At 41.1% G+C, this 21,912-nt stretch overlaps 1 protein-coding gene across 2 annotated transcripts in view; it reads left to right on the top strand.

Moving 5' to 3' along the window:
• Window positions 1–21,912, top strand: part of LOC110537818 (teneurin-2) — a 123,829-nt gene that overhangs the window by 49,010 nt on the left and 52,907 nt on the right. The window contains exons 1-2 of one of the 2 annotated variants that reach the window (XM_021624227.2): window positions 2,443–2,799; window positions 12,229–12,453. In XM_021624227.2, the coding sequence (XP_021479902.2) occupies window positions 2,784–2,799; window positions 12,229–12,453 (241 nt within the window). In that variant the 5' untranslated portion in view covers window positions 2,443–2,783. Of the gene's footprint in view, window positions 1–2,442; window positions 2,800–12,228; window positions 12,454–21,912 lie in introns of those variants that run through there. The other variant, XM_021624226.2, reaches the window with a different exon arrangement.

Genomic DNA, 21,912 nt, shown 5'->3' with positions numbered 1-21,912 from the left:
CAACACATCTCCTTCACATAGACTTCATCAGGCTGTTGATTGTGGACTGTGGAATGTTGTCCCACTCTTCAATGGCTGTGCGAAGTGGCTGGAACATGGGACCAACACTTTACATGTTGCATTTATATTTTTGTTCGGTGTATTTGGGGGAAGGATGAAAACACAGAGTGGAGGCATGGAGAGGTTCATGCTGGCAATAGGTGGAGTCAGAAGGGATTGCTGGGTGAAATTATACTGGTGTGTATATACAGTATCATACTGCAGCAGATTCTAATAGAATTTAAATGGATTTTATGTCATTTTTTGATAAATGGCCCTCTTGGGTGTATGTGTTTCTGTGTGTGTCCGTGCGTATGCTTGCCTGTGTGCGTGTGTGTGTGTGTGTGTGTGTGTGTGTGTGCGTGCACGTGCGTGTGTTCGTGCATGCATATATGTGTGTGAGCTGTGTTTTTGCCCTGTTATTTTTAGGCTAAGGTTAAACTGTTTGTTGATGTGTTCATGGAGCGAGCCTTGATAGCTTAGTGTGAAGAAACCCCATAGAGTTGGGCTGGGCTCTTTCATTTTCTCTCATTTAAGTATGCTGTGAGAGGGGAAAGGCCAGCTCTCACCTCTAAGGGGCACTGGGGAGAATTGCGAGTGACAGCATGTTTTAGCAGGGCTACACAACCTCAGGAGGGAGCCCAGAGTGTCTTAGGTGTCACTGTGTGTACGTTTTTGTGTGTGTGCTTGTGTGTAGTATGTGCACATGTATGCGTTTTGCCTTTGTTATTGGGTGACGTACTGTACAATCTGCATGCCTGCAGCTTTGAATGCTGTGAGCTAAACAAAGGTCTGCCTCCATTGTTTTAGCTCTGTAAGGCTGTGGAGTGTGAGTGTGAGTGCAGCTGGGTCCAGGGTTTGGGGCCTCAGGGATACGGAAGCATTTTCATCAATTTTCTTACCCAATTTCCATGTGTTTTTTCCTGTCAGGGAAACAACAAAGGGCAGAACACAGCCTCCACATCTTATCTCCCTCTATTTCTCCCTCGCTCTCCCCTCTCTCCCTCTATTTCTCCCTCTCTCTCCCTCTCTCTCTCTCTCTCTCTCGCTCTCCCTCTATTTCCCCCTCTCTCCTTCTCTCTGTCTCTCTCCCTCTTTCTCTCTGCCTCTACTATTGTTCTGTTTCAACCCCAACTCTCCACTGCCGGCGTGTTTCTGTGGCACAGCCGAGTTTCTGCGCCATGGCGCTCTTTGTGAGCTCTGGCAGTCGAGAACTGCCGTGGTTAATGAGGACGGATGCCCATGCGTGGGAAGCGCTGGCGCTTTGTAGTGTCGCTGTACAAAAGGGAGGCTCCTGGAAGCAGTCAAAGTATTGCCACACAGTAAACAGAGCTGCCCAGAAATGCCGGTTTAGCAAAGACAGTTTCTGAATTAGCACTAATTAGATTACTACTTATTCTCACTTCTTATTCTCACTTAACTGTGGGTTGATGCTCTATGCTTAGTGTCACACCAAAAATATTAAAAGGGAGGAAAGTGTAGTTGACAATGATATTTCCTCACCTCATAGCACAAAGCTGTTGAAACTGAAGCAAAGCGGCACTGTGCTTGTAAGTGGGTCCTTGGTGTAAGTTTCCTTTTTGTTAATCTCTTGTGGTCTAAAGATAGAACAATGGACATTGTACAGATTTTATCATCTCAATCTCACTTTAGACACACACACACACACACACACACACACACACTGAATGAACAACAGATAGGCTATTATATGTTTCCAGAACTAGGCTTGAATCTGGTTTTATAGCATACATCAAGAACTACAATTTTATCACTGATTAGCCTTAGAATACTGTGTTTCTGGACTACAGAGACAGTGGTTTGGAACTGGTTTAACAGACACAGATGAATCTACTTCTGGACTATTGATCCATTTGGTTTCATGGACATGGTTTGTAATATTCAGCAATATATTGTACATTAATATATAGGTAAACACACAGGCAAGAAGGTTGTTATATAAAATGTAAAGGAATCGGGGAGATGATAGCCTATCTGTGATGGCAATCTATATGGGTGGCACCCCCAGACTCTCAACATGAAAACCACCCTTTTCCCCAGTCTGTCTAGGCAACTGCAGCATGCCATGGAGAATTCACCCATACTAGAGGGACACTGCCATGTCAGCTTGTACAATACCGCACACTGGAGGGTATTCTAAAGGCTCATAACCGTGTGTGTGTAGACTGTAGGAGTGAAGAGCTGGAGACGGATCCGTAAAAGCCCTATGGTGCATGGCATGATGATCTAAACACAATTTGACTGACCCCATAGCGAGAGCATAATGGCACTAAATGTATACCTGAGACACTTGCTGCAAAGGCAGCATAACAAAGAGAGAGATAGGAGTTGCCTAGTTGACCATACAGGAGGTACAGACAAATCCACACCCTATAATGACACCATGAGCTCACCTTTACGCACCAGCCCGCCCCTCTGCAACATTTGTACTGGACACTAACTGCATGGCTCTTTGTCAGTTTGCCTACGCGTAATTCATGGTAACGTTAGTGCACTGTAGCGCTGAAGATTTAAGTTGGATGTCTGTCTGTTCGTTTCGATGCAAACACATCAGCAACCAGACAAAGCTACTGCCGCGGATGCTAACAACCTCAGTTTCGCGCCTTTCACTGTCTTCTCTTGGTGCACGTCTGTGTAGCCGACACGGAACACGGCGCTCTTTGCTGATGCTGGAAAAATGTATACCTCCCTTGCATGAGTAGAGAAGAAACCGAGTTCGCAGCATGGTGAAAAGCAAAGGTAAGCCGAATAAATCGACCTATCTTTCTTGCTGTGTGTGGCTCATTCAACTATGCCTAGATGCTGTTAAAATAATATTAGGCGGTTTGTGTGTTCCCTCTGAATGTGGTTTTAAAGTTGGTTGACATATGGGGGTGCATCTGTCGTGAGATCTCCTATTTCAGCCCGTTGAGTCTTTTGGAACGGAATTTTGGTTCTGAATTCTGACTCCCATCCCATGATAATGTCAGCGTCTTTTGGAATAAATCATTCCAACATCTGCTTTTTAGGATGTCGTGTAGGATTCGAGCTGTAGGCAATCTATTCTGTATTAGGGCTTCATCTAGCAACACCTGGTTGCATTTCCTATAATTGTTTTATTTTACATCACATAAACAACATAAACAATGTATCCCCCTTTTATCCCATTTATCATAGCGTTTTATGTAATCTATATACAATTAATGAACTTCGTTTTGATATGTGTTCGAAATTGTGCATCATCTACACTCTTAAGGGCATTTTAAATGTGTGTGTGCATTTAATTAGGTTGATGAACGTTGTTTGATTTTGTTGTTAGAATAATCGTGACGTTTTAATGGAGTCTAGGGACACTCCCAGAACAACTGATTGCAATCAAAGTAAGGGGGAGTGGTTGGCAGCTTAAAATGCTAAGTTATTCTACATTCTTCCTCAAATAATCAGCATTTTCCGATGTAGTCCACCTGTTATTAAATATTTGTGTTTTAGCATTCTTCGGGTAATTGTCAGTCTCAGGAAAATGTATATGTAACCATATATTCATCTCCCACTGAGAATCTGATTTACTAATCATCAACATGTATTGCACCATCTTCTATATCTATTTTAGGACATGCCCTGTGATGGGTTTTGAATTTGAAGATATATATACTTTTTATATGTTCTGGATTTTGGCTGATAATGTTTTTTTTTACAGTGGATTTCCACAGCTCTTGTTTGGCCTACATAAAGTGTTTACATAAATGCTTTCAGTGAGCTTGATATATCTGAAAAAAATACTTTAGACACATACTCATTAGCATGTTCCATCTTTACAGGGCTGCAACAGTCGTGCCTATTTTTTCTCATAACTACTATCTACGTAGTAGTGTATTCATCACTGTCTGTGTTTCGTGTCACTAGGCAATATTCTTACTTAGCAGAGCTGCTTTTTCCTTCTCTGCCTCTTTTCAGGTCAACTCAGTGCCCATGTCTCAAAAGCTGATAATGTTATTACTAATTGACATGTTGGACGGTCCAATTCATAGTGCATTACTCTAATATATTTTAGTTATGGGGGGGGATTGATAGAGTTACATATCACAATATTTGTTTTGGACGATATTATATCAATATTTGACTCCAAGTATCAATTTGTACAAATTGATACGCCAAAAAACTTGATTTGTCATCCTATAGCTTGTTCTCCATCTTCTTTTTAAATAGTGAACCAACATGTTTTCATCAATTTTATTTTCATGGCCAATCAAAATCAACATCTCAATATCGAATCGCAATACATATAGAATTGTGAGAATTGCAGTACATATTGTATTGGCACCTAAGTATCATGATAATATCATATCGTGAGGTCCCTGGCAATTCCCAGCCCTGATATATTCTGATATGTGCCCTCACCACACGGAGGCATCCCTTCTCAAAGCATCTGCCAAGTTCTAGCTGGAGAGAGAGGTAGCGAGAGAGAGCTGCTTGGAGAGTTAAGGTTATACATAAGGCTAGCTTATTGTTGGAAATGTAGGGTACTATGTGGGCGCCAAACTATAAACCTCTCAGAGGTGTAAATATGGTTAACTTGGTGATTATAATACTCTAAAGCTATATTCTTAGACAGCCTATATGTGGGGCATAGGCGTTTGAACCATTTCTCACTTAATAAGTCAAAATGAGCAATACCCTACCAAGACATTCACTGTTATCAGTGTATGGGTTAGCCGAAAGGGGAATAGTTAGTGCTGGGTTGATGACACTTGTAATACATGTATTAGCAATGTAGGAAAAACACTAATGATTTAAACACTAAGGATCTCATTTACAATTAGAAAAGAAAACATAGTTCATAAGTGAAGAAAAATGCATGACTTCCTTTGGTTGGAGAGGCTCGATATACCTGCTCTTCAAGAATACTGGAGTGTGTGTATCACTGACTATCCTTGAACTGTCCAAGGAAGGAGCACACTTCGGTTTTTCAAGGCAGTGTTTTTTTCTGTGTTAAGTGAAGTGAGTACATGCTCATGTCTGATTTGGACATTACGTACAGTACAGCCAAGTAAATGTGCATCATACGTATGTACGTGGGGGGTGTATGAGAGGGAAAGACCGACAATGCCTAGCACATGTATGTTTGTTTGTGGTGTGCGTCAGTGCTGCAGGGTATTGCCGCATCCACTGTGGGGCTCTGTATGGGGAGCTGTGCAGAACAACATCAGCCAACCTGCTCCTCGGGGTCAGATGATGCAAAGAGGAGCAGCGTTTGCCTCAGTGTGCTGTGTGTGCTGATCCCAGAGCCTGGAGTAGTGGGGCTGGTCCTACTACTGGCTGGCCTAGCGCTGCATGTCACAGCGATGGCCCTGTCACCTTGCAGCCTGGTGCAGTCACAGTGCCCAGTGGGCTGCTGGTCACTAATGACCTGTGTCCTGCTGCTGTCCCCAGGACCAGACTTCGGGTCCCCTGGACACTTATGTTACCAGTTGTCAGATGGCTAATATGTGACTGGCATTTGCCTCTGGGATTCAGCTAAAACATTCTGACATTTATTTTATAAGGCACTATAAAGGTTTAGGAGGGGTGTGTGTGTGTGTGTGTGTGTGTGTCTGCATGCGCGTGTGAGTAATTTGTGCGAGCTCTAGGCTTGTGCGATATACTGTTTTATACCGAATACTGGGGTATTCTAAAATACCTACAGTATGATTTTCAATACCGACCACTGTTTATAAATATATGTATAACTATAAGAAATCTAAGATGTGTCAAATAAATGTTGTTTGCTATCTTGCAAGCTAGCTAAGTGGCTAGATGTCAAGACTAAACTTCTTGGTTTACAGCAGAGACATTCCAGCCTGAGTACCAGTTGCTTTAGCTAACAACTCCTTGCCACTCCTTGTCATTGCCAAAGAGCTTGACCTTTCTGCCATATTCAAACATGAACATTCTATCATTAATGAACTCGAGGGGAACAGAGGAGTTGATCATGATTCGATAACCCTCACAGCGATCATCCAATAACAACAATTACCCAAATATTGGCATTCAATCACTTTTTTCTCTCCACAGAACACATTGGTATCCATTTTTTTGTTTATCCAGACTAAACCAGTCTGTCAAAAGATTCTAGCTCTAAATTCTCTAAATACATACTGCAAACCACATAACCTATTTGCTTTGATTTTAAGCCTCAAAATACAACAACTTGTCTAGCTAACAGCAGCTTGTTTTTGACATCATAATTATATTTGAGGCTCAACATGTTGTCATGGAAAATATTAATGTTATTTTCAACAACCAACTCTGCCTTAAATCCAACTGCATATTGAACGCTGAGATTGCCGAAAGGCCAGTCTCTTGCAATGACATGGTGTGGCAAGGAGTGGAATGTTAGCTAAAAGACTGGTACCCAGACTAGAGACATTCAGTTTCCTCCTGGATGAAGATCCCCCGTTGCCTAAATATTTTTGTGCGTAAAAATAATACATTGACATTTTCCCCCTTGTGTGCATTTCCGATAATACCGTATACCCTGGGATGGAACAGAAACTTTGATGGTAGGAAAATGTGGATACCGCCCAACCCAAGCATGCATGCCTACATACCTGGCCTCAGAGCATTTTGTATTATTCTGTACATAAATCCATGACACTCAGTTTGGTATAGTTACATAAGACAGATAGTCACTTAAGGAAAAAACAAAATGAGGGTGGTTGGATCGGGGTGGTTTGTCACGGCTGTTGGAAGGAGCGGACCAAGGTGCAGCGTGGTGAGCGTACATTTCCTTTATTAATCCAAATGACGCCAAACAAAACAATAAGCACTACAAAAACAAACCGTGAAGCTCACCATCAAAGTGCTCTAAACAAAGCCAGCCTCCCACAAACACAGGTGGGAAAAAGGGTACCTAAGTATGGTTCCCAATCAGAGACAACGATAGACAGCTGTCCCTGATTGAGAACCATACCCGGCCAACCACAAAGAAATAGAAAACATAGAAACCAAAATAGAGACATAAAAAGGATCTCCAAGGTCAGGGCGTGACATGGTTGCCAAAGATTGCGAGTTTGAATCATCACGCACAATTTTAGCATTTGAGCTAATTAGCAACTTTTGAACTACTTGCTACTTAGCAAGTTCGCTAACCCTAACCTTAACCCTTTAACCTAACTCTGAAACTTAACCATAACCCCGAACCGCTAGCCTAGCTAACGTTAGCGAGGTAGCTAACGTTAGCCACCTAGCTAGAATTTGTTACATATCATATGCGTTGTATATTGGTAACATATTGTACGTTTTGCTATTTCGTAAATTGAATTGAAATTCGTAACGTATACAAAATGGGTGATGGACATCCACAAATGAATACATACCATAAGTAATGTAACATCATACTAAATGGAGTGTCTAGGATTTCCGTTCAGAATAATACGAAATGCTCTGAGACCAGGTTGGTCTGTTAACAAGCCTTTTAGTTGTCTTTCATTTGGTTCAAATTACATGTTTACAGTGCAATATGTTGATTTGAGTAAATTAATGAAGATGGTGGCGCCTTTGTGATAAAAGAGCATTCTCTGAGGCCAGTGACTCAAACTCATTACCGTTGAGACCTACTTCAAACAAAACTCAAAGCAATATGGTGTGTCTTTGACAAAATCTCTCTCCCCACTTCAAAGGCATCAGTTCATTTGAGTAATTACCTTATTTTGGGATTATGAGTGCTTTCGGGTTGGTGGCATAGGAAAAATACTTTCTCCAAGTGAACGATCACAAGACACCTAAAATCAGAGAGAGAGAGTGAGAAAGTGGCAGAGAGAGAGAGAGAAGAATTGAGGCTTGCAGATTTTCAGGTTCTAGGAAAACAAACAAACAAAAAAGCTGTGATTTTATGCGGAACGTGTTGTTAGGTGGGAGAGGCTGCTCTCATTGGTTTGGAGTGGAATCTAATTTCTCACTGCTTTGATCCTGTGTGAGGGCAAAGAGTTCTTAGGACTACAGATTGGGGGGGGGGGGGGTGTAACAGTATGGGGAGGGGGGAGGCTCGAGGATGAGTCGGCGTTATAGAAAAGTAAGTCCTTTTTTTTTTTTTTGTTACTTTTGCGACACTGGATAAAAATAGTGCCAGAATGGAAGCATCCTACTTCAAAGGCAGCGATGTAATAAGTAATTTATACCGTACATATATTAAAAGGCTACAGCTGATGGCAGAAGTGGATCTTTAAGTGGAGCTTTGTTCTGTGTGATGGAGAGCCGAGTCAGCACATCTTAACCCGTTTCCCAGCTGTCTTTGTAATGAAACATACAAGGATAGAAAGGGAGATGATAGTGATATTATTGCTCAAGTCTGGTTTTCCGATGTGCTTTGCAGCTGAGCCTAAGTCTTGGTTCTTGCCTCCCTCCTGCTGTTCCACATTGCCATGTTCTGGGCTAATCTGTACATCAGCAGCGAGACACACACATGACAGTAGGAGGGATGTGGGTTTGCTGCTGTGTTGTTTGTGCTGCAGGATTTAGCAAACACTCCAAAACCATCTGTGTTTCTGTTGGGTTGAGGAGGGGTAGCTAGGTTAATGAGGGAGGGAGGGGGTTGACGGGTGAGGTTAACTTGTTGTGACGCCGGTGTCATGTCATCTCATATATCGTAGCACACATATATCACCATATCACATTGTGGTGGATAATTTCACCCATTTGCTCGAATGAAATTGAACAACTGCGCCGATATTGAAATCACACAATAGAGTTGTCTCCATGGCTGATGAGAACAAAGTTGGATTTCCATTTCAATTTGGACATGGAGATGCCACTACTGCCTGTTGTTAAGGGACCACATACTCCTGAGTGTTTGTGAAACTGTTTGTGGTTGTGAGATCACAGGGACAGGCAGTCTGAAGAGATGACTGGCCGGTGCTGTGTGTATAATAGTGGCCTGTTGGTGCCTGTGGAGGAAACAATAGGATCAAATCAACAGCAATCCGAGGCCATGTTGGTTTAGACAGTTATAGAGAAGAGCCACACAGAGATTAATAAGTGCATGAGATGGAGGCAATGGGAAGTTGTGGGACAAAAATAATTTGGTGGTTGGGGGCCATTTATTTTACCTTGTAAATGGTGCAGAATCCCACCATGAGTGTGTGGAAAATTATTTGAGAAGTAAAGTGTGGTTTCATGTGAACAATGGTGCCTGGGCATGAGGCTACTGGGGCCGTGAATGTGCTGAGGATGCAGCACGGAGCCATCCCAGTCACGGGGAGTGATGACACAAAGAGGCCCGTGACAAAATGGAGTCAGGCCGATTGGAGACAGTTATTTTCAGACCACGCTGAATGTTGTTGCTTGAAAAGGCCCTGGCCCAGGAGAGAGAGGGGGCAGTGAGGGATAGAAATGAGCTTTTATGGAGCCCTCACATCTGGATGCTATACCTAACAGGGGCTTCGAGTGGCACATAGGTCTAAGGTACTGCATGTCAGTGCAAGAGGCGTCACTACAGTCCCTGGTTCGATTCCAGGCTGTATCACATCCAGCCATGATTGGAGTCCCATAGTGCGGCATACAATTGGCCCAGTGTCGTCCGAGTTTGGCCGGGGTAAGCTGTCATTGTAAATAAGAATTTGTTCTTAACTGACTTGCCTAGTTAAATAAAGGTTAAATAAAAATTTTAAACATATCAGGCAATAGAAAGGAAAAAGTACTGTACTACTTGGTACAAAAATACTTTATAAAAAGCTTAGCATTAATTTACATTTGAGGTGCATATTAAACTATTTATGGTGCACATCAAAGCCCTCAGCAATCAAAATAGCAACATAATCAGATGCTCATAATGTAATGCCAGGCGCGTTAGATAGTGTGATGTCTCTTCAAGTGACATTTTGTGAAGTAATCTTTGTCGACTTGTCACATTAGAGCTGGCTTGTGCTCACTTTCTCTCCCTCTCTCTTTCTTGCCCCTTGATGTCAGCGTTTGGAGCCGTGTTAAACGTGACAAAGAGGACAGAGGCGAGGAGCTCTGGTTTCTTTTGGTCCTCTAGTTTTGTTTTGCTGTGTGATGTAGGAGGACACTGATATGATACATCTCTGCAAATGTCACAGCTAGACCTGCTGTGTGTAGACAGCCTCAGCAGGAGTCAGCGAGGAGGGGGGGGGGGGGGGGGGGGGGGGGGGCGTGTGTGTTTGCCTCCCAACACATTATGTGACTCAGAGGACAGGGACGCTAACAGCAGAGGATAAGGCTTGAAACAGCGATAACGGCTCCAAATGAGCCACAATGGAGGCCTGTGCCAAACATCCACACTGGAATAGGAAATGGGGGGCTGTTCTGATACTCTGTGGCAGGAACCGATGTCATCCTCCAATCTTCCATTCAGAAAACCTTCCTATTTTATGTTGATGTTCTGAATGCCTGTTGTCGACAGGAGAGGAGGATGAATCCTCATCATTAGAGAGAGATTTGCCCTCTATCGCCGTCCAGCCACTCTACTCTCTGGCTTCTCAGTACTGTACTATACTGTACTATATGTGCTCGTCCCCTCCACTGCCCATTCCAATGTTCTGCTAGCCTATTTGCTTTGAAGAGTGCTGTGTGGCAGCAACCATTGCATCACTAGCTTATCTTCCACTCCGGGACTTTGAAGCAGGCATATATTATTCAGCAAAAGCAGGCCACTTTTTTTTATTTTTTTATTTTTTTTAACCACGCATGACAAGAACTGACATGAAGTCAAAATCACCCGGCCTCTATACAAGGACACGTTTGCCAAAGCAGCCGTGGATGTTGGATCTGCCGACTTGCTCAGAGGCAAAGTGGGTGGTGGTGCTCATGTTATTAGTGAGAGTATTCACACGAGCTGGGAGTGCTTTGCCTTGTACTGACAGTTGCAGGGCCTTGGTGACACCATTCCATCACACCACAACAAGGTGTAGGGTTGATATATGTGTCTGTGATCTTGATGAGCTGCATCAAAACATGCTAATCTAAAAGGACACCATGGATGTGTGGGAGGGAATCGGCCTTCATTTCTCCATTGCTGTGTTGGACATAAGTAGGAAAACAGAATATATTAAATATGTTAAATAAAATGCTGTAATTGACTGAAATCAGAAAATGGAGCAATAATTATTTTGAGAAATGGTAGCCTTGAATAAATGTGCTTTGCTTACAAATTGTCTTTATTGAAGAATTAGTATTTTCTGGAATTTCTAGGCCACAATTGATCATACATTTTTGATCATTCTCAAAACACATTTATTAATATAATCTCCTTTGTTATCTCCTTGAAATGTCCTAATAAGCACATTTATGTCCCATTTCACAAGTTAAATACTCGTGGATCGTGGACATAGTTCCTTTTACAAACCAAATATTTGATGGCCTAAAATAGGATGTGAGAAAAGGGTTTAGGATGGAAAAAATAAATAAACATAAGGCTGCCCCTTGGATTTTCTGTTGGGGTCAACCATTCTGCTTTAACCAAATGTTGAACTCTAGTGTTACTGCAGGCTTAATCATGCAAATCAATGTTATTTTCTCAGTGCCATCTGGTTTGGTTGCAAAATAGATAAAAAGGAGGTAGATCCCCCATGACTATGGCAAAATAAAGACAATTCTGCACCATTGATGGCACAAAGAATCCTAACGAAAACTCATAGGCTTTCACTCTTTATTTCTCAAGGTCAAAGTCAAACGCTGGAGTTCTTATTTCAAGGCAAATAAAATACCGTACATGATGGTTCATTTAAAAGCCTGTATAGGACATCAAAGTTGACCTCCTTTCAGTGTGCTGCTATTAAAGAGCAAGGTTATCAGAGCGATTGAAGGAATGGAAAGCCCTGCAATACTTCTCCATTTTCTATATCTCTTTCTTTCTCAATTGTTTCTCTCGTCTTTCATTATCGTTATTTTATCGCTCAGCTGTGAATGGAATTGACAGTCTCCGCTTGAACACATGAATACGGGTAGCGATTGACAATACTGGTAGAGATTGACAATACTGGTAGAGATTGACAATACTGGTAGAGATTGACAGTGTGTCTAAAAGAGCATTGTATTGACATGGAGACGAGGTTGTGTAATTTCTAGCACTTCTTCATGTTCAAAGAGGACACCACCTATTGTCCTCCTGTAATTTACAATGCCAGTGTGCATAGTAACACGTGCCCTCCATCTTCTCTGTGTGTGTGTGTGTGTGTGTGTGTGTGTGCTCCCCAGGTCGTCCCCTACCTCCCACACCTTCGTCCAGCCTGCTACCCCCTGCCCCACCTCCACCCACTGGCCCTCCCCATCCTGCCCCCCCAGCCATCAGGGAGTGCCAAGTGCCCCTGCTGGACAGCGGCTCCCCCCACGTCATGCTGGACCCCCCTCCTGACGATGAATTCTCCCCCAATTCTTACCTACTCCGGGCCTGCGCACCTCCACCCCAGCCCCCCTCTGCGGGTAAGACCATCCCCAGCCAATGTAAAGTATCATTAAAACGCCATCTACCATGGCATGTCTCTCTGTCTTTATTCACTGTGGTTAAAGGATAGATACAGATCTCTGAATAGTTTAGATTTAGTTTTAAAAGCCAAAAGTAAGCGCATAGTAAACGATTATGCCATATCGTTGAAGGTGAAGGACATTCTACAACGATCATTTATAATGTTAAAATCATAATGAACCTCAGTCCTTCTTTAAGAAATGACTCACTCGCTTCAGGTAGAAAATCAAATGTATATGCTAAGATTGAATTCATTGATATACTGCAATTCCAAATAATTTTTCACACAGCAAAGAAAGTAGTCATGATGAATTTACAATTATTTGCTCTCATGCCACCCAAAGTCATAAAAATAGGAAAGAGTTTTGAAAGCAGCTCCTTTGAATCAGAGCATATTATTTCCATATTAATAACTACCATTCCATAGTAAATTATGAATCCCTTATCATTTACTCAGTTTCTACCTGTGCTTGTGAGACTGGTTGCATATGCAATGAGGAACACACTTAGGGTTTATATTTCCACTCTTCTCTGTGGTTTATTGGATAAAATGAGGAAAGTTTGTTAGTGTACATTAGTATTTAAAGAAAATACATACATTTTAATTGGCTAAGAATATATTTTTTATAAAATGGAAGTTATGTGTTAATTTTCAGTTCAAAAAAAGCAAACTGGTGAATTTATCAATGCTTTGGAAATGGATAAATATCACAATGGATAAATTGTGGTTTAATAAAGTATTATTAAATTGAAGTAGTATTACATAGAATTATTGAATTGAGTCTGAAATGCAAAAATATGCTTGAAAGATGTTGAATTGAGGGAATTTGTGGAGTTTAAATTCATTTCAATGAGTTCAATCTGTGAAACTGCCCCCCCCCACTGTGAATGTCTATCAAAAAACAATATTAAAAAGCATTAGTCATTAGGAATGGTGTAGAAATAGGCCCACTTAATTCATTTTTGTATTTTCTGCCCGTAATTGCTTTGCCTTTTTCTGCGCTAGCATGAACAAGCAAGAAAATTGTGCGTCTTTGAGTGTGCTTTTGTTCCAAACACCGTGAATGCAGCTGTTACTTTCTAATCACGTCAGTATTCAGAATGAGAGTTCCTAGGTGACTGAATTCTCCTCAGTGGGTGAGAATGGTGGAAGGAAAGGATTTGAGACGATTACTGCGATGTCAAACAGAGACCCTGCTTGTAGCCGGAGATACAGAGGGGGCTTTGTCTGGGTTTCCGATGGTTTCTCTCATTCTTTTATGTTTTTTTGACTGTACGTTCGACACTAAAGATATAATACTTGTATATTTATGTCTTCTAAAATGTGGCTAGGAAGCACAGCTTTTGGCTTTTGTGGTTTCATGTCGAATAGTTCTGTTACATTTTCCCTTGATGAAATTGTGTACTGTAGGCTATGTATTTTTCTTGCCAGTGCACTTGTTTGTAGTTAATGAATGGTCCAAAAATAGCACATTTTTACATGGTATTGTTTATATTTTTAGTGTTGCGAAACTGCTCGGCCTACACGGAAATATTACATTTTTGAAATGCACTCAGTGTAACGTTGTAGCCTACGTTTGAATTCCAGCACAGATCCTAAAAAGAATACGCATTGTATAGCTCATTGGTCACGTTGGCTTTACATATATATTTCCAAACCCCTGCGTCTGTGTACCACAAAGTAATAGTATATTATGGTCTAATACAAGTAAGAATATTACATTAACCAAATGTTCCTGATTATGGTGCCGATTAGTAGGTAACAGATCACTTTTGTGTCCAAAGTTCATAGTCACTGTAGCGACAGGCTATATATAGACCTGCTCCTTGAAATGGGTCTGTCCTTTTCCTAAATTGTCTTCTGATCCACATCATCCCATTGCCTTTGAGTTGAAAGGCCACTGACTCCCATTGTTGGGGTCATGTGTTTTCTGCTGTGAATAGACTGAGGTGACACCTCACTAACACAGAGAGAAAAATATATTTTCTTTGCGCTTGGTCATTCTGGCTCTTTCTGAACCCCCAATGCTCCACGTGAAGTCCATTCCCTCTGAGCAATACCTGCCAATAACCCAAATAATCATAGAATCAAGTCAACATACTGACGCATGATGGGGAAATAGGGGAATAAATCTGTAAAAGAAGACCTCCTTCCTCTTCTATGGATCTAAATCAGTAAGTGTTATATCAATATCATAAACGAAAATCGGATTTTGCAAAATCAGTTGGAACCATTTTTTTGCTGGAACAAGGTCTAGTCTTAATTCGATTAGTCTGTCTTTTAATCAGCCATAAATCTTTATTAAAACCATGGGGGGGAGGGGGGTTCAGAATTAGAGAGTAACGTGATTATAGCCAATTTCAATCAACTTTGCATCAGGGCTGAAATTGGTTTACTTTTCAAAGGAGCCACATCAATCATGGCGAAGCACCCTTATCAAATAGGTTAGTGAAAAGTTTAGTCCTCTTAAGACAGATATGGTTCTTATTGATTGGGGAATCCACAATTGGATTTTCATTATGGTAGCTTATAGGTCTTGTTTTCAACAGATACTACTATGTCTATGATATTCCTATGAATTATTGTGTTCGATAATGTATTTCTGCATGGCCTTCTGCTCTTCCAGAGGCAGTGTTTCTGAAGATTTGAGTCTTAGTGTAACATTTCTCCATGCTGCGTTTGCGTTAGGCCTAAATGGGGAAAAGAATCAGCACAGAAAGACAGAGTAGTTTAGTAAACAGTCAAATGCAGCAGCTAGAGGTTGCTAGCAATTTGGTGAAAATACTGTATGTGCCATTTTTCAGTGCTCATGCTGCTTAAGTGCCGAGATGTTGCTCTGGCAGTATTCTAGTGCAGCGTGTGCGTTACTCTTAAAATATGCTGTACTGCATATTACCGAGTATTGCATCTCCTCACTGTTCACCTATCATGTACCACATCAACAGGGAGTAACTAAGAATACTTTGAAAAAGAAAAGTCACCCTATGTACTAGGATTTAAACTTTTTGTTTTTACACAGTACTTGTTATGATGAATTTTTCAATTTGATTTTCACTGATTTTAATTTATTTAGAAAAGTGCATCACTGTTATATTTGGTGTACATACCGTAATCAATATGGTTTGCATTATAAAAACAATGAATACAAAACTAGACATAGGAAGGACAAGTTATTTCATAGAAGTAGTCACAAATGTTATGTATTATGTTTTAAAGTTAAAATATGTGTTTAGAGATAAAAATAATGCAAATGTTTCTCTATTTTATTGATTAGAACATGGCACCTTAAAGGGGCAGTCCGCAGTTACTTCATTCATATTCAGACTTCTAAATGAATGATATATACCCAGTGATTCATCATGAATATAACATGTATAAATGCCTCATGAGCTTAGTTAAACTGTTGTACCCCATCAGATCCCAAAATATAAGCTTGCTTTACTCGATTGTTTATAAACAACACATGTAAACAAACATTGTATAACCTCAAAACATGGTTAAAAGTATCATTTGGATATCATGGATGGTCAGTCCTTGTATCCATAGGTCTGTTTATGAATTTTAGTGGTTACATCTCTCCAGCCCCGTCCCTCAGCTTTTTACCAAAACAGCGGTGGTGTGGATGCCTTTGTTATTGTTTCAGCTGTCGATTGGCCCTTTAACATCCAAAGTGCATATGCAAAAATTGCAAAAAGATAAACTATCTCCTGTTATTGATTTTATAATATGCGAATCAATATGTTTCTGACCTAAACAAGTGAATACGTATTTTATATATATATATATATATATATGCACATTGTTAGGAAAATATGTCATACCAGCTTTTACTCATCACTTGCATGCAGTTAATGAACCATCTTTGCAAGAAATCAAATCAAATCTATCAAAGTCAGTCAGGCGGTTAAAAGACCCATAGAATGATTTTTCCACGGAAGTGTCAATACTTGTAGGTATGATGACGTGGTATGTCTACGACATGAAATATCACCAAGCATATCATCCTTCTGGAAGTCGATGGCCTGGTGCTGCTGTATAAAATTCTTTGATATGACTCTCTGCTTCTCACCTCGTCCTGTTTGGAGTCATAACAGAAGTGATATTATTTTTTTGACTAAACACAATTAACCCAGATTGTTAGACAGGTAGGCACATGTATCAACACTGTCGACATTGTGCCCTCATGTTCTCCATGGAAGGAACGTAGGAGTATTTTTAGCTCTAAGAGGTATCACAGATCTAAAGCGCTTTTTAGATTTCCTTGTCATCTCCTCCTTTGTCAAGTGTGCTTTTCCTTTTTTCCCCCTCCATTGTTTAGGTAGCTGGATAGAATAAGTCATATTTTAATTGCCTGTTGTTTTCCACTCTGGCATCTCTTTCCCTGTTTCTGATAATGAATCCTGATATCGTTTTTGATTGAGGTTCCTGCATGTGGAGCACACACAGTTCACATACTGTATTCTGTAATCGGATACCATGGTTCTCTACAAAGCATTCTGATGCGCTGTTTTGGAACGCCTGCACACCTTGTCGTTTCATGCTCATCTGTACTTTTTCTAGTACAATCGCCTCTCAAAGGGAAACATTTTCACCAACAGAACAACCCCCAAGAAGCCGAATGATGAAACAGATAATGAACCATTTCTTCCCCCTTCATATTGCAATGCTTTGTATTCTCCAAGGTTACATTTCAGTTGGCTTTCCTGCCCGTGTGCCTTGTTCAGTTATCGACTGATTCCCTTATTATTATGACAACTCGGTCATCAGTCCACTCTACTCCTCTAGCCTCATTGGGATAACAAAATATGCAGTTTAAATCACTGCGTGTTGAAGTTGGCTGACTGTTGATTTTTGCATTTCCTGCTCCTAAATTCTACATTTATATTATTGTAACGACTTTTTCATTCCCATGATCATATTTGGATGCATAATATGCCTTCCATATTGTGGCAGTGTTGCATCTCTCCAAACAAATGCTAAACATGGCCTTCAAACGTATAGTCTGCCCCTGAAGCCTCCACTCTCAGCCTTGCTTGTGGCTGATCCCTAGTGCCGGCTGTGCGTAATTGGTATGCATTGTTAGTCTCCTGCTAATTTTTGCGCTAACCCATGCTACAGCATTAGCACCTTGTGTATGCTCCATCTCCCTTCCTGAGGCCGTCACATTCTCAGGTGTCATGGGGGAGAAGTGAGGTGTCGATGGCATCAGCACTGTAAGTGTGCCTGCTGGGGCCTGTCTCTCCACACACTCTCTGGGAAGGTTTAGCCAGAACTGGATGTGAGCAGTGGCAGACGCAGTAGCTACTCCTGGAACGGCCCAGGCTCTTAGCGCACTAATGCTACCAATGCATTATTCATCAGTTGTTTTTTTTTCTCCCTCTTGTGGTGTATTTCCGGTGTCTATGCGTTTTGGAAGTAGAAAAACATTCCAGCAGGGAAATCACTAGAGGTTTATGTGGTGTTTTGAATGTTTGATCACTCCATTCTCTATGCCACTTTGTTACCAAAGGAAAGTTCATTTGTCTGGTCTTAAATTTTGTGTTAATTTTGTGTTAATAAATTGTATGCCACAGATCTCTCTGGTGATGAATGTAATTTCATAGCATTGGTGTATTTGATTTGGAGGGGTTTCAAGTTGAATGTGCAGTAGTCTCTTCTCCTTGTCTGTTGCTGCTGGACAGTTATTATTGTCTAATTAGTGGAGATGAGTGACCGAGGCAGAGAAATAGTGTGCTCTGAATATTTCAAAACAACCTCCGTCTCATCTCCCCCCTCTTCTCTCCATCAGTATGTCTCTGTATTTCATTTGCACTAACGTACTGCAATCTTGCTTTTTAATTAAATCCCCAAGAAAGAAAAAGATCAAGGGGACAGGGCTAAGTAGTGCACTCCGAAACTGAGCTGTCCTTCGGCAGTTCCAGATCCTCCGCTCTTTAGAAGAGTAGGGGTATGATCCACGGCTTCTCAAGCACGGCCGCTCACTGATCTGACTCGGTGTGGTGTTGCTGCGGTTCTGTTTTGCCACCCATCCTATCGCTCTGGAAACGCCCAACAGAAGTTTATTCACTGAACAGAAGTCCCTGGAAAAAAACTAATTCAACTGCTTCTGCTAATCCTGCCATTCTCTATTACGATATGATGTACTAGCAGTGAAAGAAAATGAAGTCTGGACACCCTCAGCTGAATCCTGGGTCTTGCATATCCATAACACCGTTTGTACCAATTTGCAGCCGAAGCCAAACGTTAACCCATTCAGCTTGGCAGGCGTCCACCACTCGTTGAGGCGTTGAGAGCTGTCATGAGTACACTGACCTTTGGGCCTGTTTCAATTAAGACATTTTCACCTGTCTTTGGTTTGTGTGAAGAGATAGATAGGTGGAACTAGCAAAAGAGTGGAAGACCAGAAAAATGCCCCCTTTCCAATCATGCCACCTCATTTATTTTTAAGCAGGCTGAGTCACAGTAAAAATCACAATTTCTATTACCTTGCGCTGTCTTGAGGCTTCTCCTGCCCTGTTTAGATTGTGTCTTTTATCATTCCAAATTGACATTTTATGCTTTTACTCGTATTGTTTTTCCCAAGGTTCCCACCGCTCATGTTGGGCAATTTATTTTAATCCTTGTCATTCTAGCCCGTAGCCTGCGAATCTGAGCTGCAGTAATTTCAACATCGCCATGCACCACCAACAACAACAAGCGGACCCGGGAAGCTGTTGTGCTGTGCTTCCATTTCGCCCTGCGTTGCCTCTGAACTGTAATTGCTTTTAGATATTTTTTTTTTTATTCCCTCTCAGCTTTCTGTCTCTTTTCTCTACATGAGTCTTTGATAGCTGAGGTGGCTATAAAACACATTCTACACCTGGGTCATTATCTACAGCAATTGTTATTTTGCCTGGACTCCTAAACATTGGAGGAACAAATAGGCATGTAAGACCATTTCATGTGTTTGTGTGTTTTCCTCCTTTCCCATACTGTTTCAAAGAGAGTTGGAGCAGATTCTCAAGTTCAAACTGAGATTTTTCAAGTTTAAACTGAGTTTTGTAGCAAATTGGCTTGAGCTGTCATCCAGTTTTTTTGTTGTTGTTCGGGAATGATTCCAAAACGACAACCATCATATAGTAGCTTATTTGACATGGGCTCTCGTCCCTGTGTTTTTGTTGAGTTGTCTTTTGCGTTACTGTAGGTTTGCACAGTAGATTAGAACTCAATTGTGAATCAACTCTCTTAAATGGCGGGGGGGTAAAAAAAATGACATTTAGAAAAACAAAAGGAGGTAGAAGATAGAGGGGAAAATGAATATCATTTTATGGGTGGAACTACAGCTCAGTGCTGTTTCCCAACAGTTTTTACATTAAAGGAGCTTATGATGCAGGATGAGATCTAAAGCTACAGAACAAAGTTTTAGTCATGCTCATATGAATGTTGCTGCAGCTTGGCTGATACCAATTTTACTTGGATAAATCTTGCCATAAATCATGGTTTTTAATGAAAACATTTTTTAAATTTTTTATCATTTAGCATTTTTTGTTGTTCTTGTTGTGTAATACATATTTCTTACAATAAATATATATTTTTTCTGATTCCATATAAAGAAAACAGACACGCTCTCAATTTCCATTTCTGTCACTCTGTAGCGAGGAGCTGCCTTGCTGACAGAAAAGCAATTAACCTTTTTAGAAGTTTGTTCATTCCATGGAGTGGGTAATTACCAACATGGCTGCCTGTTATTAAGTTTGTATCCTCATTTGCTAATTTCTAGTTTGCGCCTCTCTTGCTCCTCATAGGACTTTGTTTGGAATTGGAATGATTGTCTTCCAGGCAGAAAGAGGCAAGGCATAATTCTCCGGGGATAGGTTGTGTGAGTGCACTTGTTCTGCCTGGCTGATGTTGTTGCTTTCTGTTCATGTGTATGTATGTATGTGTGTGATCATGTGTGTGCTGTGTTAGGCACCCCTACACTCTGCTGTGACCGAAACGTGCTGCATCTCTTTATTGTGCAGGGTTAAGTCACCATGTCATCTATTCTGAAAAAGCCGCTGCCCCCCCCCAACTACTAAAACAGCAGTGCAGATACATTTTTTTTTGTTTACCTTTTATTTAACTAGGCAAATTCTTATATTAAATAACGGTCTAGGAATAGTGGGTTAACTGCCTTGTTCAGGGGCAAAACGACAGACTTTTACCTTGTCAGTTCAGGGATTCAATCTTGCAACCTTTCGGTTACTAGTCCAACGCTCTAACCACTAGGCTAGTTTACATACACTTAGGTTGGAGTCATTTAAACTCATTTTTCAACCACTCCACAAATTTCTTGTTAACAAACTATAGTTTGGCAAGTCGGTAAGGACATCTACTTTGTGCATGACACAAGTAGTTTTTCCAACAATTGTTTACAGACAGATTATTTCACTTATAATTCACTGTATCCCAATTCCAGTGGGTCAGACGTTTACATACACTAAGTTTACTGAGCTTTTAAACTGCTTGGAAATTTTCTGGAATTTATGTCATGGCTTTAGAAGCTTCTGATAGGCTAACAGACATAATTTGAGTCAATTGGAGGTGTACCTGTGGATGTATTTCAAAGCCTACCTTCAAACTCAGTGTCTCTTTGCTTGACATCATGGGAAAATCAAAAGAAATCAGCCAAGACCTCAGAAAAAAAATTGGAGATCTCCACAAGTCTGGTTCATCCTTGGGAGCAATTTCCAAACGCCTGAAGGTACCACGTTCGTCTGTACAAACAATAGTATATAAACACCATGGGACCATGCAGCCGTCATACCGCTCAGGAAGGAGACGCGTTCTGTCTCCTAGAGATGAACGTACTTTGGTGCGAAAAGTGCACATCAATCCCAGAACAACAGCAAACGACCTTGTGAAGATTCTGGAGGAAACCGGTACAAAAGTATCTATATCCACAGTAAAACGAGTCCTATATCAACATAACCTGAAAGGCTGCTCAGCAAGGAAGAAGCCACTGCTCCAAAACTGCCATAAAAAAGCCAGACTACGGCTTGCATGGGGACTGATGAAACAAAAATAGAACTGTTTGCCGTAATGACCATCGTTTTGTTTGGAGGAAAAAGGGGGAGGCTTGCAAGCCGAAGAACACCATCCCAACCGTGAAACACGGGTGTGGCAGCATCATGTTGTGGTGGTGCCTTGCTGCAGGAGGGACTGGTGCACTTCACAAAATAGATTGCATCATGAGGCAGGAAAATTATGTGGATATATTGAAGCGATATCAGCCAGGTAGTTAAAGCTTGGTCGGAAATGGGTCTTCCAAATGGACAATGACCCCAAGCATACTTCCAAAGTTGTGGAAAACAGCTTAAGGACAACAAAGTTAAGGTATTGGAGTGGCAATCACCTGACCTCAATCCTATAGAAAATTTGTGGGCAGAACTGAAAA

This window comes from Oncorhynchus mykiss, chromosome 12 (assembly GCF_013265735.2).
Source record: "Oncorhynchus mykiss isolate Arlee chromosome 12, USDA_OmykA_1.1, whole genome shotgun sequence".
Classification (NCBI taxonomy): Eukaryota; Metazoa; Chordata; class Actinopteri; order Salmoniformes; family Salmonidae; genus Oncorhynchus; species Oncorhynchus mykiss.
This window is presented reverse-complemented; position numbering and strand designations above follow the sequence as displayed.